This window comes from Anopheles ziemanni, chromosome 3 (genome assembly GCF_943734765.1).
Source record: "Anopheles ziemanni chromosome 3, idAnoZiCoDA_A2_x.2, whole genome shotgun sequence".
Classification (NCBI taxonomy): Eukaryota; Metazoa; Arthropoda; class Insecta; order Diptera; family Culicidae; genus Anopheles; species Anopheles ziemanni.
Genome location: NC_080706.1, coordinates 31,497,962 through 31,514,018, shown reverse-complemented (window position 1 = coordinate 31,514,018; position 16,057 = coordinate 31,497,962). Strand labels below are relative to the sequence as shown.

Genomic DNA, 16,057 nt, shown 5'->3' with positions numbered 1-16,057 from the left:
CTTTCGTTTGGCAAGCGTAGGACTCTTGCCAATCCCAAGTACATAAACAGTGCCAATAGTACAACGAACCGACGCAATACTCGAAGGGCTTTATCGAGAGTGTCAGAAATGCTACAGGGTACGATAAAGCAAACAGGAAGGGAGGAAACGAACAAATAAATCAGCTACATGGAACACCTCGCCGAAACTACTGCTTCGCCAACCCGGACCGGCCAAACTCACCCGGGAAAAGAACCGCGGGGGACATTCGAAAGCAAAAAGCATCGCTTAAAGTGAACCCAAAAGGAATGCTGTAGAAGAGATGGTAAAAAGCTACTGAAAGATCAAACAAGCATAAGGTTTCTTTCGACGTATAAGCGAATACGACGGCTAGAAGTTGAACAGAACATAGGTCACAGCCACGGTCAATATTTACGAAATAGCGTTCCAAATTTTCTAGAAATCGTCCTTTGCTTATCTTCCACTCAGTACTTTAGCTCAAATGTTTGTTTGAAATGTTGGTACGCATTTTAATTTTTTTGTCTTCCAAACCAAGATACCCAAATCAGACCAAGGGTTGATAATATTTATAAACGCAAAAGGACAAACCAACAAAATGTGATGTAATATTATTTCTTAAATCAAGTCTGCAAAACCCCATCAAAAACTAAGTTATAAAAAATCATGCTTCGCTGAAATATTGTAGACCACAACATATCATGATTTGATTCCAGTAGTGGTTAATGATGTAATACAACTGCATTCAATCGTGGAAACCCCGTTTAATCGTGATTCAGATTATTCGGACAGCTTAAAATGACCCTTCGAAAATCATGTTTACTATTTTTTACACCTTAGTTGATTTTGAATGTGGTTATACTATGTTTATATCAAATTGAAAGCATATGTATGCTTTATTATAGTTGATTTATCGACATCGACTAGTATGTTTTCTCTTTAATTTTTATATTATGCAAAACCCATATAGACGAGGTTGCACTGTAAATTTCCCTTCAAAAAGAGGGGAAAATAAGGGGAATTACATTTGTGGTGAATTTTTTCTCGTAACGTGGGGAAACATTTACAATATTAACAATTAATTGTTAGCTAATTAGCCGGTAATCTGTTCTTGACACTATTAAAAATAACTTTTAGTGTAAAAATATATATTTTTTATTAAGCAAATATAACACATGTACGGCCTGGACTGTATAGGGAGCTGTTTATTTGTTTGAAGCGTAACGCGCTCCGTCAGTCAGTCAGATCGCACGTTATCAGCAGATCGATTCATGCCATTGCCACTGGCAACTTATTTACTCATAGCCACGACACACGGTAATGTTTGTTACTATTCCGATCGCAGTGAAACGGTGCGGAAGCATCTGTAATCGACAATCAACAATGAGCAGTAAGTACTACAGACACGTTTCGCATTTTTTAAGTAATATTCCACAGAAGATTTGAAAGTAGTGTTATTGGAGAGTGAAAAAATTCTTTAACCACGACATATCAATTCACAACAATCAAAACTGATGCCTCTGGTGGTTCGCTAAAACAATTGCAGTTTTCCTCAACGGCCGCAGCCTCAGCTGCTTGGTGTGTCCGCAGTCTACGGTTTCCTGCTTCGAACAGAAACACCCCTTGCAACGCCACATGACCTACGATGAGCTGCTCGGAAAGTATGCCCGAAAGATTAATTGTGATCAGTACGATGCAATCGGTATCTACACCTGCCCACATTGCGGCCTAGAACGTCTTACCATCGACGCACTGTACGACCATTTACGTGGAACCTATCTCCCTGGTAATACTGGGCCATCCGAATCACGTCTAGTGGTGCTCTGTCCCGTGTGTGTTTCCTTTCGATTAGACGGATACACAACCGACGTGCGAGACACGGCGGGCCTGGTGGAGCATATGCTCAGAAGACACTGTTTTAGCAGCACCACCCAGTACAGCGACGAATTTAAACTTCGTACTGATTTCTGCAACGACGATGAATTTGAGCTGATCCGCTTCCTGGCCACATTTCTCCCTCCTAGCATAATAACGGCACAATCAGCACGGAACGATGACGAGCTGAGCAAGGTCACGCAGTTGTACGTTGTAGCGTTACAAATTTCGTCTTACATCGTTCGACTGATCGGCTTTCTTTTTCTTTTCATACGCAGAAACAAAAATCAAATGCATCAGCTGGTGGTCTGTCCCATATGCTTGGAGGATATTGAAAACGATGAAAGTAAGGATTTACCGCTATGTCATCATCAATTTCACGGGCCGTGCATAGAACGGTGGCTAGTGGAAAGAAAATGCTGTCCGATCTGTAGATGCGATTGTACGGCGCCGTGATATTGAATAAGGTAGCGTAGAAAATTGCGGACCATTTCTATTAGTAAGCCCAAGTTCTACAAGAACAAAAAATCATAGGTTGGTATATAATTAACATTCGTACGCTTTAGAACCAAGTGTTTTTATAAAGTATGACAAATATATATTGGTCAAATTATACAACATTCTTTATTTTCCCTGCACTATCTTCAACAATTTGAATTCAAAGTTGTACGTAGATCAAATATTTTTTAAAATTCAAAATTCAGCGCCATCTATCTGTCACTTACACAAACTATCATTTCTGAGTAAAGGTCAAGGTTTTGTTAATTTTATCTAAAATTGAATGATTTTAACAATTCCACAGGGTAGTATTGTTGATATAATTAAAGGTATTAAACTGCGTTTTAAGTGTTAGCAAAATATGAATGCTTGCAAAATAGGAAAAAATATTCTTGTTGTACAGCTCCGACATTTTGGAAGCAAAGTATATATTTCCATGTTCTTAAACATTAAGCACTTATACAAAAACTATATACGCAAACAGTGTAAACTAGGGTACACTTAGGAAAACTCACAATTCGCTCCATGTTTGTGGTTCCTACCATCGGTTTCCACCGCCTCCTCCACCACCTCCACGATTCCCGCGGAATCCACCACCGCCGCGTGCACCGCCACCCCGACCTCCACGGAAACCACCTCCATCACCACCACCACCGCCACCACCTCCACCAAAGCCTCCTCGGCCGCCACGGAATCCGCCGCCTCCACCGCGACCACGTCCACCACGACCGCCGGGGCCACCACGTGCGCCCCCAGGTTTGCCGACTCTACCACCCGGCTTACGGGTCTGGTTGCCCGGCAGGAATCGTGCCAAGGGTAGCAATTTTCCAGAGTCGATGAACAACTTCTGCTTCGCTTGAAATCCGTCCGGCTTCATGTTATCCATCAGCTTGATCGAGACGTAAAAATCTTTCGGGTTACCGAAAATTTCATCCACCTTGCCAATTTGCTTCTCTCCCTCCATGTAGATGGGTGCATTGAAGAACGGGACATTCTCGACCTCCACCTTGGCGATCAGATCTTCCTGGCACGGGTAGTCGTAGAATCCGAGCGGAATAATGTTTTTTGGCCCATCGTCGCGCCCAAAGCTGCGATTGTTGAACCCGCCACGACCACCGAAACCACCGCGGGATCCTCCACGGGCACCTCCAGCACCACCGCTACCACGGAAACCTCCTCCACCACCACCGGCACCACGGAAACCTCCTCCTCCTCCACCACCGCCACCACCACGTCCACGGAAACTCATAGCGAACAAACTGTGGATTCGAGAGAATGAAAATACAAAGCCATTAAAGTGAGGTTATGATACCACCATGTCGTTTAGCACAGCGTGCATGTAATATATGTGAATCGACAAACTTGTTGTCTCATTTTACAGGAAGTGTTTAAAGGATTCTATTACTGAAGTTAATCTTAAGAAAGCAAGGATATTTCTTCAAGAAAACAAATATTACAAACAAATAGACGCACATTGTGAACACATGGAAGAAGCTGATCGCCGAGGCACCGGTATATGCAGATTCCGTAATGTTAGGCAGTTAACTACAGTAAATCTGTTTACTTACCAAAAACTAATAACACTCTGTTGCTAACGCAGGTCAATGATGGTCAATTTTGCTCGAAATATATTCTACGTCCAGTATTTCCGATCTGTTGACCGAAAATACTCACAATCTCTAGGCACGTTCGACACAAACTACTTCACGAGCACGCGAGCACATGGTGTTTACAGAGCTGAGACGTTTAAAATGTCAGCTGTCAAACATGTTGTCCAGCACAAGATATATACACGCTAAGTCAATTATTCGTACTATAAAATACAAAACAATTTCTTTATAAATTTCGAGCAAAATTTACCCTTTCGCCAAAAATTTGTTTATTTTTTAACACTATACACGTAGTGTTTAATAATAGGAGCCTAAAATAAAAGGGAATGTTTTGCTCTTCTTTTTCAAATCGGATTCGTTTAAGTTAAGTACCAATGCTCTGTTTTATAAACTCATACTGTTTACTTTTCAATGTGACAGAAAGCTTAAAAAGCGTCGATCGTCCTTTGATAATAATCGCAGTAAAAAAGGCGGCTTAGCGAAAGATTCTACCAAATAGTTACTGTAATTCGTACTGTGCGCTAAAATGGCTGAAGAAGAACAGGTATTCAGTGCAATTAAATGATTACTGCTCCGCAGAACGATAACATAACCTTATCTTTCTTAGATGCCCATCATTCCGGTCAAAGAGCCGCTGGATCTCATCCGGCTGAGTTTGGATGAAAAAATCTATGTTAAAATGAGAAACGAGCGCGAACTAAGGGGACGGTTGCATGTAAGGTCACAATAACCAGTACCTACAATTCTTTTGTGCTAATTATTCCTTTTTTCAGGCATTCGATCAACATCTTAATATGGTACTTGGCGACGCAGAAGAAACAGTGACCACGGTTGAAATCGACGAAGAAACCTATGAAGAAGTGTACAAAACTACCAAACGTACCATTCCGATGCTGTTCGTGCGAGGTGACGGTGTGATACTGGTTTCCCCGCCGATGCGAGTCGGTAGCTAAAGGCCGCCCCCTACTGTACGATCCTACTATTCTGCTTGTACACGGAACAACATGAACTGTGTTGAACGAATATCCTACAAGTGTTATTTTATTTGACGAATTATCCAGCTTTATTACATTACCCGGAAAGATTAAACAAGGTAAGCGATTCATAAGGCTTGCGGAACTATACTTCCGATAGCATTTTTACACCTTTCAATCCAGCCAGAATGTTGCAGGCTGTTATGCGCGACATTTCGATGCGTGTTTCGATGTCGGCACTTCCAATGTGTGGCAAAACGACTACGTGCGGAAGTGTAAGCAAAGGACTATCGAGTGGTAGGGGTTCTGGCGTTGTAACGTCCAGCCCAGCTGCTTGTATTTTACCCGCTTTCAGTGCGTGAATCAAATCATGCTGTTCGACCACACCGCCTCGGCTCGTGTTAATAAGTATCGCGGAAGGTTTCATGCGCGAAAACACCGCATCGTTGAAAAGATTGGCCGTTTCGACGTTGTACGAGCAGGCAATGATCAAAAAATCACTAGTCTCAATCAGCTCATCAAAAGGAACCTGTGTAACGCCCAGATCTCCCGCAGTAAGGAACTTGTCCGTGCGACTGGTGAACTGAATGCGAGCCGGTTTAAAAGGTATCAAACGTTTCGCGACCTCTTGCCCGATACGGCCAAAGCCGAAAATACCGACGGTGGAATTCTTCACCCCTCTACCGCACATCCACATTGGCGACCACGATTTCCACCCACCGGTGTGTACTTGTTTGTTAGCTTCAAACATTCGACGTGCTGTGGCTAACAGCAGGGCCACGGTCAGCTCGGCCGTCGCATCTGTTAACACGTCTGGTGTGTATCCAACGCGTATGCCTCGCTGTTTGCACTCCTTCACATCTATATGATCGTAACTGGTAAGTAGAAAAATTCGTTAATTGTGACTAGGATAGTCGTGTCATTTGAAGTTCCTGACTCACCCGACGGAAATGGTTGCAATAACTTTTAAATTTGGTCCCGCCTGGTCCAACAGCTCCTTGTCGATGCGATCGTTCAGTGAACAATAAATAGCATCTTTGCCAGCAACATGTTTCAGAAACTCATCTCTTGGCACGGGATATGCTTCATCCCACATGGAAATATCACACCTACGAAAAACAAAATTCACCAAAGAGTTCTCCCTCGGGCTTCCCCAAAAGCGGCCAATAACAACTCACTCTTCTCTGAGCAGATCCAGCCCGAGTCTGGCGTAATCGTTTCGTGTTACGTACACCTTCGGTTTCATTTCGAAACAGCAATAATGACGATGGCTTATGGCAGAATGTTTTATTGCGCCAAGCACTGGGATACGATGCTGCAGGACTCGGATCGCCTCTCTCTGGCTGGCAAGTTTGAGTGCTACGGAAAACTGACGAAACACAGGATTCATTCCAAGCAGCATACGCACAACAATAGGCGGACGAAGGCAAGCAAACACGGTACTAAATAATAATAAATAGGCCCACCTGTTTGGGGCAAAGAAAGCTTTACAAGTGAAACGCGTTGTTTGTGTACAACGGAAATGAAACCGTTCACGTCCCTTATGTAAGGTTTGTGTACACAATCTTGCTATTCACTACTGACCGTTAAACTTAGAAACGCGCAAAAAGGACTTCGCAAACTACCGATCGGAAACGTCACAGAATTGTCTACCGAAAGTGCTCGAGTTTCGTTACATGTTGGTTTTGGGTACGGACAATGCCACACTGAAAAACGATTGAATCGCCAAAGTTGTTTGGAAGCCTGGCAAAAAGAATTCAACGATAACAGTAATTTACTTCGTGATCTGTGCTAAGGCCAGGGAAGTACACAATAACCATGCAACTGCAATCAAATGATTTCTTGCTTATAGAGAAACAAAGTAGTGAAGAATTGTATTATGCGAGATTAACACTCTCGGCGGACTTGATAATGGCCTGAGGTCACACCGACAAACCAATCAATGACACGGTGCTTCCCCATCAACTTCGTTGTGATAAGCTTCGGTTTCTCTTATATGTAGTCACAGTGCACATCCACGGTATGTGCAATTGAAGGGACCAACCGTCTTGCAAGTTATTTGTTTAACGCTCTCAAGTCTTCGATATACTCTACAAAGATTATGTTGATGATCCTCCAATCTCAAGAAGATGATTTTAGCTGCCAGGTAGAATACGAATCTTCAGCCCTCTTTCACCCCCTGCTTGTGAAGAATTGTCAAAGTCAGCTGATTGTAAACAAAACATTTAAAACAACAAAAGCATACGTGTCGCCTGGTTCCACTTTTTGTTCGGTTCGTTTTGACTGCAGTTTGTTCTTTGCTGCACCAGTGCATCAAAGCAACCGTTCTAACTGCATCGAATCTCAGTCAATCAGTTCGTACCATGTCCAAAAAAGCCAGCAAGGGAAGTGGGAAGCAAAGCAGTAAAAACACCAAACCGGGAGGTGAGAGCAACAACAAACCTACAACGACCGGTCCGGTTTATGTGGATCCGAAAACTGGAAATGTTATTGTGAAAATATTGGCTAAACCGGGCGCTAAAACGAACGGTATTACGGATGTGAGTGAAGAAGGAGTAGGTTGTCAAATTGGTAAGCCTATTCGTACAGTAGCTTTCCTCCAGGACTCATTGTTGAGGGTTTTTTTTAAACCATATCTTTCCCCTTCCTTTTTCAAACTGGCAGCCGCACCACCGATAGATGGAGAGGCAAATACGGAACTGATCAAATACCTTTCCAAACTGTTGGACCTTCGAAAGAGCGATATCAGCCTGGATCGTGGCTCCAAGTCTCGGCAGAAAACGATCGTGCTAGAGAAAAGTGGCTGTAGCCACAGTGCAGAGCATTTGTTGAGCATTTTTCATAAGGAAGCATCCACTGAAAACTAAGCCGCAGTCAAGTTCAGTTAAACACACGAGTAGATTATAATATATTTATTGATGATTGCTCATACTCCTCCGTGCAACATCGTGCAGCTTTTCTATTGTGGAAAAATTATATTACCCGACCTTTATTCGTTCACCCCGTTATCGAGCGAATGACCGTCCAGTGAAAGAAATGAATTACAGCGTACGAAAACCACTTCACATGCAACACCCTGTGTCGTACTGAGTGCATCTCTTATCATTTTCAAACATCGCTGGTCTGATTAAAGGATAACATAAAATACGAACAGTGGAATTAAAATCGATTAACAATTGTTCACTAATCTTTTCCTCAACGAATGAAGCTACCTCAACAAAGAAAAAAACGAGGGCCCACGACAATTAGTATGATACACCGACAATAAACCGAATACTAGACGAAACAGGGAACGATACGGATTTGTTAACAATAAATACCACTGCCGGTTTGCGTTTGGTTACAGAATGGTACATAGGTAAGATCACTGAATCAAATTAACCGTAAGGTAAGGTATCCCTTACCACACTTCCTTCGATAACCGGGGGGGACAGTAACTTTTGTCTCTCACTCGGTTTTTTTTTCTAAATTCTACTATGTCCAACCATTTCTGCGTTGATACCTTGTAAAAAAGTAACTAAAATCTCCCTCGCTCGTAACAACAACGCCCTAAAACCGTTTGTTCGGAATGTCTGTGTCTGTTATGTGGATATAAAATGACCAATCGGTCACACACCATTTTATGGTTCACCGAACAGCATCTCCGAACCGGGCGGTATGCGGCCACTGGTGGGGAAGCTAAAATACTGCGCCGATTGGAAAACATTTTGCAGCTGGGCAGACGTGCCCCCGGTTCCACCCTCGGTCGTTGTAGCAACCGTCGTCATAGATGCCGATTCTAGCGTCATCGAGCCAAAGTCGATCAGCGAGGGACGATTACCCTCCTCTAACGCTATGGCTGCTGCTTCGGTCGTCGCCCCGCTACCAGTGGTTTTGGTGGTTTGTGAAATAGTGCCGCCCGACTCGATGTGCAGGGTCAGATTGTACGGATCGTTGGTGTAGTCCGTGTAGATATCGCGTGCTTCCTCTGGTGCTGGATGGTGCTGTTGAACAAACATCGGGGCAAAGCTCTGCGCGATACCGATCGGCACGTGTTGCAAAGAGGGGTACTGCGAACCAGCAAGACGATGGCTTATGGGAATCGGTGGTTCCGGGGCATGCTTTGGTGCAGCGGAGCTTCTATTTGCCTCGACTCCCACCTTCGATAATCCTTCATCCGGATGGGGCGAAGGCAATGCGGATGTGGCTGGCGGTGACCCCGTGGTCAATTCGGCAAAGGCCGAACCCTTCGTTCCAACGTGTGGAGATTGCGGCATAACCACTGAACCCGTGCCTGGACGCTGCAAAGCAGCTTCCCATGGCATCGGTGAAGTGAGCGACTGTTCTGATAAGGGTTTACTGATTTCAACCGCAGAATCGTGTGTCATCACGTCTACCGACGATGATTCCAGCGATGATGGCGGTGGTAAGGTGACCATCTGTGGTAAAACTAGTGGAAGGGCACTAAAATCGGCTGTGGTCGTACTGCTCATTAGAAGATTGTTTGGTGCTGTACGATGTACCGGTGTGCGATGCACTTCAGGAGACATTGTTACAGGAGGAGTATTGCCGGTTGGCACAAGGTACTTGGGGGCAATTGTTTCCGTTGTCGGAGATGGTACGTTGTTTGGTACCGGATGAAGCATTACACGAGGATACGACGTTGGATCAACGTTCGGTGAGCTGCTGTTGTTTATTTGGCCTCCTTCCAGAACGTGCTGCTGTTCTCCTGCCAACGATGGTGTGGTTGTCGGTTGCGATGGACCACCGACCGTTGAACCGCTAGTACCATTTGCACCAGTTCCAGCTTTACCTCCATTAATACTAACGGATGCACGGACGGCTGAAATGTAAAAAACAAATACACACATATATCGCGTTCGTAACCATCGTTATCTATGCTGCCAACGCTTCGCCTACCTTCCTGTTTGAAAAGTTCATCTTTGAGGTTGGGCAGAAAACCAGATATCCGTTGCCAGGTGACGTCCCACAGCATCGAATGTGTAACGCCATCGGTGTTATGAAATACACACACCTGCAAATCAGAACGAAACATTACAAATCACACAAACCTTGCCACTGGTGTTGTCACAACGTACCGAGTGCATAACGAGCAGCATATTCTTCAGGCTTTCCAGTACAGCCTCGTACAGCATGTCCGAGCCGGCCGTCATAAACCGCTCGAAGTACTCCAGTATCTCGAGCCACAGCTCTTGGAAGTTCGGTAGCGCAATCAGCGGTGTCAAGTGATGAAGAAAGACCTTTGACATGATTGTGGCCGTGCGGATGCGGGACTCCTCGAGCAGTGAAACCTCCACCGGGCTGGTTGCTTTCTCCTGCAGTAACTCCTGGAGCAGAGGGAATAATACCTGCAGTGGGAATTGATGAAGACATAGAAGAATGTTAAAATAAAGGCGACCAAAGGATCTTATAAGCCATTCTTACCTGTTTGAAACATCCGGCCCACTCGAGCCCGGTCAGTGTTTGCAAGTCCTGCACGAGCAGTGCGCGCTGGAGACAGGTGATGGCGCTGGTGCGCACCTGCCGCCGCTGATCGGTCGCAAGGCGTGCAATACCCTGCAACAGAGGGCACCAGCCCTGGGACCAGAGCGACGAGCACTGCGGTACCGCACCGCCTTCCTCTGCCCACCATCGGAATATTTGTGCCGTGCGCGTATGCAACGTGTGCATCAGGTCAAGTAGCTGGATCGAGATGGATTGATAGCGCTCGGGCAATTCTTCCGTATCGCTATCGCTACTATCCAGCGCAACCGACGATGACGATGATGAGGACATTCCACTCTGGCCTGCTAGCGATCGTTGTCGCTCTTTTGTCCCCGCACTGGCCGCTTTTCGCGCCTGGCCTTTGGGACCGTGAGACTGATGTGGGTCGCGGAACTGCTGCTGCTGACTCATCGAAGCCTCGACAAAGGTGCGAATGCATCGGACACAACTCTCGAAGTTGTACGGCGTAATGTGCGCCACATTCCGAACGATAAACGCCAAGCTCTCCCAGCATTTGACAAGCGCGAACGGTGAATGGTCCAGCAGCTTACACTGATACTGGATGGAGTGTTGGGCGGGTGAGCCGGGTAGAGGACCACTCGTCACACCTCCCGTGCCCATATCGATTGCATCTTTGTTCACCAGAATCCACGCGTCACCTGGTGTCGCCGTAGGGCTACTGGGTACGGCTGGTGCCGGTGGTGGTGGGGGCGTTGTGGCCAGAAGTGGTAGAGACGTGGCCGATGAGCTGACTTCCGCATCGGAGATGTAACCCCGATCGGCGGGCAGGCCTGAATCTTCCTCACTGCTCAGCGTGCCCTCTGACTTGGCCGAGGAGCCAGGTATACCAGCGGACGACGACTCCACGTACTCCGGTGGCATTGCGCCGGCTCCTACGCACTCCAGCACGGTGAACACGATGACCCAGTCGGCTTCGGTATGGATGTTCTGCGCGCTCGTTTTCAACAACTCATACATACCGATCGAGATCGGCTTCGAGATGGCCAGGATGACGGCCGGCCGGAGCGCTAGTAGCATTCTCAAGCTTTGCAGAATGGTCGAGCAGATCTCCTCGTTGCGCATCAGGTAGATGGCCAGCTTCAGCAGCGCAACCGTGGTGCGCTGCAACAGATAGGTGTACTCGTACATGGAGGCGCCCACTAGCAGGGCGTACAGTTTCTCCTGGACGCGTGACCACACCGGAAGCAAGCGATCACGATTCTGGATCAGTATCTTCACGAGCAGCTCCAGTAGAAACACAACCGTACACTCACCGTACGGTGACGTTGACTGCGATGCGGTTGCCATCTTGTGAGCCTCCGGTGGCACGATCATTGCTAGCAGACACCCAATCAGCTCATCCAGCGATTCTTGCTGCAGAAACTTTGACTCGTTCACGATCTGTTCGATCTGGCAGTCGCGGGTGCACTTGCGCGAAAGTTTGATAATCTCCTGCTCCTCGTAGGTCGGCTGCCTTTGGCCATCGTTCGCCAGGTACGAGTAGAGCGAGCTAAACAGCCCGGCACCTTCCGTTTTCGGCAGGGGCGTTTGTTCGCGCAGCAACGTTACCTTGCCGCTCGGCTCGCAGAAGTCTTCCGCCTCCATCAACGCCTTCGGGAGCAGCTTCAGCTTGAACAGCTGCAGCAGCACATCCGTCGTGTGCCGCCAGCCCTCGCGCATACAGTCACCGTGCTCGTGAATCAGCCCGAACACGGTACGCATTGCCAGCTGGGCCTTCACGTTCTGCCCAAAGAGCACGCAGGCCGTGATTTCGTTCGCGTCGTTCGGCGGCGGCGCAGTCAGCAGGGTGGTGAACTTGCACAACGTCAGCACGAGCGCATCGAAATCGCCGTGTAGCTGGAAGTGTGCGGCGATTGCGGCCGACTTGATGAACCCTCCGATGGCCTTCTGGTAGAGTGGTGCATTGTCGAGCGATTTGTCGAACACGAAACTGAGGGCGGCCAGTGTTGATCCCTGGATGACGCGGTACAGCTCACGATCATGCTGCGCACCGAACACGTGGTGGAAAAGACCGTCCTTTGTTGCGCCACGACGCAGCAGAACCTTCCACAGATAGTTCTCCCTCACCAGCCCGGTTTGTTCTGCAGGCATAACTATTTCTTCGTTTCTAGAAAGATATTTAAAACCCACGTTAAACATACTGCAAACCATACCCATTGCCACGTGAAGGGAAGACTCACCGTATTGAGTGGTAAATTTTTGTTAACATTTCCTGGTCAAAGTCGCAGTTTCCATTCAATCCGCGCAGATTGCGGAGGAAATCCTCCACCGTCATCGGTACGTTCAGTCGCTTCGCATTGTGGTTGTGTTGATCCATGTTAAGCATTATGACAGCGTACGCCAATCGAAACGCGGCGTCAGTGTTGGCAAATGGTTCGTTATTGCATTCCTATAATATAATGATTTTTTTAGGAAATGTTTTCAAAGCACAAAGCGGCATATCTTGGCAGCATAGCGGACAGAATAGCAAGATCAACAGACACCAAATGTTGTGGAATGTTGTGTTGACATGAATAAGTTTTTATACTAACAGCTTCCTTTACTTTCACGGTACAAAGACAGTTCTTTTGTTTTTTCTTGTTTAAAACACAATACTTACATGCCAGTGATCCGCAAAGTGTTCCATTACAAGTGAAATTAACGGCGCCTCGCCGGGCAGGCGAAACGATTCCAGGTACAACCGGAGCGCCTGATCGATGGTAAGACCGGCAAAGTCGAACGACTTCACGAACACCTCCAGGATACGGCTTTCGACGTTCTTTTTCTTGCTGACATACTCGCCGATCATCTTCTTGTCGAGGCCAGAGTTTTCGCGCAGAAACTGGGCCACCTCTTGTGGATCGAGCACCGCATTCAGCAGCCCGTTCTCCTGCAGGAACTGTATGCCCTTCTCCGGCCGCTGGTTGAACAAGTCCGTGCCCTGCGTGAGCAATCGTTTTTTGCGCTTGATTGCTGCCAGCTCCTCATGCGTGAGGGCTTGACCGAGCTGAGAAGCAGGCGGTACCATTCCGGCGGAAACATCTGATCCGGCAAATATCAAGGCACCGGCTCGATCGCTTTGACTAGAGTGCAGAAATTTGCTTATATTTTCGACCACCTCCGTCACTTCGGTAGTAGTACTCCCACCACCAACTGAACCGATGGTATCGTTTGTCTCTCCGGTAGCCTGCACAGCGGGACCGGAAAGCGTCGCCGACTCGTCCAGCACGATACGCTCCGTGGCATATGAATTATTTCGCGAATGGCGCATGTAAGCGGGCTTTTGGCCGTTCTTTGCCTGGGCGCAGTTTCGCTCGATCGACTCGACGATCGTGAGCAGCGCGTCCATCGAGAGCGTGTGAATACTGTAGACCGCTTGCGTCGCCGAGAGCGTGTTCTTCGACAGCAGTTTCGTCAGGTCCTCGAACAGATTCGTGCAGTACAGATCGCAATCGTAGTTGATGTACAGCTCGGCGGCGAACCCGGGGATGCGCCACAGTTGCAGCAGGTTGTCCATCGCCAGCTCGCGCGCCTCGTACAATATGCGCGGGCTATCGTTCATGATCATATCCGCCACCCGGGTGAGATAGTGCTCGAGCTGGAACTTGAGCTGAGAACGCAGCGACTCGAACATCAGAAAGCACAATTGCAAATCGGCGGCAAAGATCGATATCCGTTCGGTGGCGAGTAGGCCGAACAGATTCTTACACAGGTCGTCCTTTACGATCGCCAACAGTGAGTCATACCGCCCGATGCTATCGGCACCCACTTCGAACGTCACCGTGAGCAACGTCAGCCCCATGTGGATCATGACGTCGGTGTTCTGCTTGTCCAGCGGGTTGCAGAGAGAAATCAAGAAACGAAACAGTTCCCTAATACAGGGTAGTCCGTAGGGAATATGTGAAACCATCGCCCCGGCTGCTCCGGATGTAATCTCTTCGTCGGGTTGCTGCTGGGTAAAGCGAACGCCAACGGAATTGACAAACGATGGATCATTGGCAACTGCCTCTTCGTTGGTTTGAGGAGTCTGTGATACGACTTGTTCTTGTTCCGTTTCGGCCGCTGGCCCGTCTTCGACCCCAGCAGATGCTTGCTTCTCCTGAAGCACAGTGGGATGTGATTCCCGCGTGGGTCCTGTGGGCGTTTGTGAAATCGTACCCTGCAAATCGACGATCACACCTGCCGGCGTGGCCGGTGTTGTAGATAGTGGGTGTGCCTTCAGTCCACGGTTCGGAGCTGTAAGCATTACCGGCGTGACGGGGTCTTCTCCGGAACCACTCTGATTTGTTATATCGTCTGTGACTATCTTTGGCATGGTCGTCGTATTTCCCGGAATGTTTCCTGGTTTAGATTCTTCTTTCATATTTGATTTGCTATATTTTCGCCGCTTGCCGGACTGATCCATGGAGCTGGAGCGCATCTTCAGCGTCTTCAATGTGTTGTACGTGCCACCCTCGACAAACTGTGGCAATCGCATGAACAACAGCAGCACAACGTCCTTCAGCGCGTTTTCGGCTGTGCGACGTACGAGCTCGTTCAGTCGCGGTTCGAAGCACAACCGAAAGCAGCTCAGTATGATGTCACACATGCTTTCGTCCGACAGAGCACTTCCTTCCGGGCTCAGTACGAGTGTACGCAGCACCTGTATGATCTTCATCAGTACAACCCCGTCCGACGTCTGGTCCGTACCGACGAATCGTGCGTGGGTTACGGCATCAGCTATATTTTCCACCGTGGCGGCGAGTGTCGAGTGTGTTGGATCGATCAGCCCGTACGAAAGAAACTTGTTAACGGCGGACAGTGCCAGGCTGGTTACCGGTCCGGTCGTTTCCTCCGATCGGATTACATCGAGAAACGGTGTGAGGAATACGCTCGGTTCAACCAGCCGTAGGTCTTCCACCTGCAGCAAGAGCTCCTTGAGCTCCTGAAAACTCTTCAGCAAAACATCCTTATCGTCATCCTAATAAAGGCAAAAGAAATACTAGATTGAAACAGATCATAAAGACACACGGTTTACCACAGAAAGGGTTTCGCTATTTGCTTTCTTCCACGGTATCCAGATGGTAAACTACATGCCACGGACAAAGTATACCTGATATGAGTTGAAGCTCCACCTTGACCCGCGGCGCATCGCCGTCGTCAGGGTGGACATTTCACCCCGGACGACAAATATTCCATTTCCGGGCGGTGACATCTTCGCGGATGGTGTGGCCCACGGTGAAATGGTGCAATTTAACTTCACCAAAGCAGATTTTCTACGAAACAGATTGAAACTGTGTCACTTTTTTCTTCACGTACCATTACTTCCAACTCACAGTTGTGACGTTTACTATTTTTTTTTCTGCTCCTTTTTAGAAAACCGATGTGATGACGACCGATCGACTGACAGTACTTCTGTAGGGGAGGGAATGGCGCTGCAGTTTATGGGGAAAACATGATAGAAAAGGAATGTTATTTCCCCTTGCCATGCCTAGCATGTTTTATCTCGTATAAACTGATATACGTACAGTTAAATTATGTACTTTTCCCCTCAAGAATAAAGTAGTTCTCCACAGAATTTTACAATGCCAGAATTGGATGCAATTATAGACACCTTGAGATTGTCACATCGCAGGGCTG

At 47.4% G+C, this 16,057-nt stretch overlaps 6 protein-coding genes across 6 annotated transcripts; 3 read left to right on the top strand and 3 right to left on the bottom strand.

Annotated features, from left to right (window-relative positions):
• Positions 1-1,542: 1,542 nt before the first annotated feature.
• On the top strand, positions 1,543-2,328 carry LOC131284556 (uncharacterized; the record flags this gene model as incomplete). Its single annotated transcript, XM_058313418.1, has 2 exons — positions 1,543-2,078; positions 2,151-2,328. Coding segments are annotated over 2 exons (714 nt in total), but the record flags the coding sequence as incomplete, so codon positions are not given.
• A 431-nt stretch (positions 2,329-2,759) lies between these two features.
• LOC131286779 (H/ACA ribonucleoprotein complex subunit 1-like) lies at positions 2,760-3,619 on the bottom strand. The gene has a single exon (XM_058315778.1). It carries the CDS (start codon positions 3,617-3,619, stop codon positions 2,909-2,911), a length of 711 nt encoding a protein of 236 aa, XP_058171761.1. The 3' UTR covers positions 2,760-2,908.
• A 791-nt stretch (positions 3,620-4,410) lies between these two features.
• LOC131286279 (U6 snRNA-associated Sm-like protein LSm3) lies at positions 4,411-5,053 on the top strand. The gene is made up of 3 exons (XM_058315211.1): positions 4,411-4,524; positions 4,588-4,695; positions 4,754-5,053. The coding sequence occupies exons 1-3, from the start codon at positions 4,507-4,509 to the stop codon at positions 4,931-4,933; spliced, it is 306 nt and encodes a 101-aa protein (XP_058171194.1). The 5' UTR covers positions 4,411-4,506; the 3' UTR covers positions 4,934-5,053.
• On the bottom strand, positions 4,992-6,565 carry LOC131286278 (glyoxylate reductase/hydroxypyruvate reductase). Its single transcript, XM_058315210.1, has 3 exons — positions 6,133-6,565; positions 5,896-6,063; positions 4,992-5,829 (listed from the first exon to the last, which is right to left on the bottom strand). Exons 1-3 carry the CDS (start codon positions 6,354-6,356, stop codon positions 5,100-5,102), a joined length of 1,122 nt encoding a protein of 373 aa, XP_058171193.1. The 5' UTR covers positions 6,357-6,565; the 3' UTR covers positions 4,992-5,099.
• A 656-nt stretch (positions 6,566-7,221) lies between these two features.
• LOC131284554 (UPF0235 protein C15orf40 homolog) lies at positions 7,222-7,821 on the top strand. Its single transcript, XM_058313417.1, has 2 exons — positions 7,222-7,525; positions 7,619-7,821. Exons 1-2 carry the CDS (start codon positions 7,318-7,320, stop codon positions 7,819-7,821), a joined length of 411 nt encoding a protein of 136 aa, XP_058169400.1. The 5' UTR covers positions 7,222-7,317.
• Positions 7,822-8,540: 719 nt separating this feature from the next.
• Positions 8,541-15,632, bottom strand: LOC131284553 (Golgi-specific brefeldin A-resistance guanine nucleotide exchange factor 1). Its single transcript, XM_058313416.1, has 8 exons — positions 15,531-15,632; positions 13,640-15,398; positions 13,059-13,564; positions 12,640-12,848; positions 10,379-12,566; positions 10,033-10,302; positions 9,821-9,968; positions 8,541-9,776 (listed from the first exon to the last, which is right to left on the bottom strand). Exons 1-8 carry the CDS (start codon positions 15,630-15,632, stop codon positions 8,575-8,577), a joined length of 6,384 nt encoding a protein of 2,127 aa, XP_058169399.1. The 3' UTR covers positions 8,541-8,574.
• Between the last annotated feature and the right edge of the window lie 425 nt (positions 15,633-16,057).

Bases quoted from the DNA above. Each gene is read 5' to 3' on its own strand.
- LOC131286279 (XM_058315211.1), top strand. The intron at 4,696-4,753 runs GTAAGGTCACAA...TCCTTTTTTCAG, and splicing joins AACTAAGGGGACGGTTGCAT to GCATTCGATCAACATCTTAA.
- LOC131284554 (XM_058313417.1), top strand. From the start codon at position 7,318: ATGTCCAAAAAAGCCAGCAAGGGAAGTGGGAAGCAAAGCAGTAAAAAC. The intron at 7,526-7,618 runs GTAAGCCTATTC...TCAAACTGGCAG, and splicing joins AGGAGTAGGTTGTCAAATTG to CCGCACCACCGATAGATGGA.
- LOC131286779 (XM_058315778.1), bottom strand. From the start codon at position 3,619: ATGAGTTTCCGTGGACGTGGTGGTGGCGGTGGTGGAGGAGGAGGAGGT.
- LOC131284553 (XM_058313416.1), bottom strand. From the start codon at position 15,632: ATGTCACCGCCCGGAAATGGAATATTTGTCGTCCGGGGTGAAATGTCC. The intron at 13,565-13,639 runs GTCCCGCTGTGC...CTACTACCGAAG, and splicing joins CGAGTCGGCGACGCTTTCCG to TGACGGAGGTGGTCGAAAAT. The intron at 12,849-13,058 runs GTAAGTATTGTG...ATTATATTATAG, and splicing joins ACTTTGCGGATCACTGGCAT to GAATGCAATAACGAACCATT.
- LOC131286278 (XM_058315210.1), bottom strand. From the start codon at position 6,356: ATGCTGCTTGGAATGAATCCTGTGTTTCGTCAGTTTTCCGTAGCACTC. The intron at 6,064-6,132 runs GTGAGTTGTTAT...TGTTTTTCGTAG, and splicing joins CTGGATCTGCTCAGAGAAGA to GTGTGATATTTCCATGTGGG. The intron at 5,830-5,895 runs GTGAGTCAGGAA...TCTACTTACCAG, and splicing joins ATTGCAACCATTTCCGTCGG to TTACGATCATATAGATGTGA.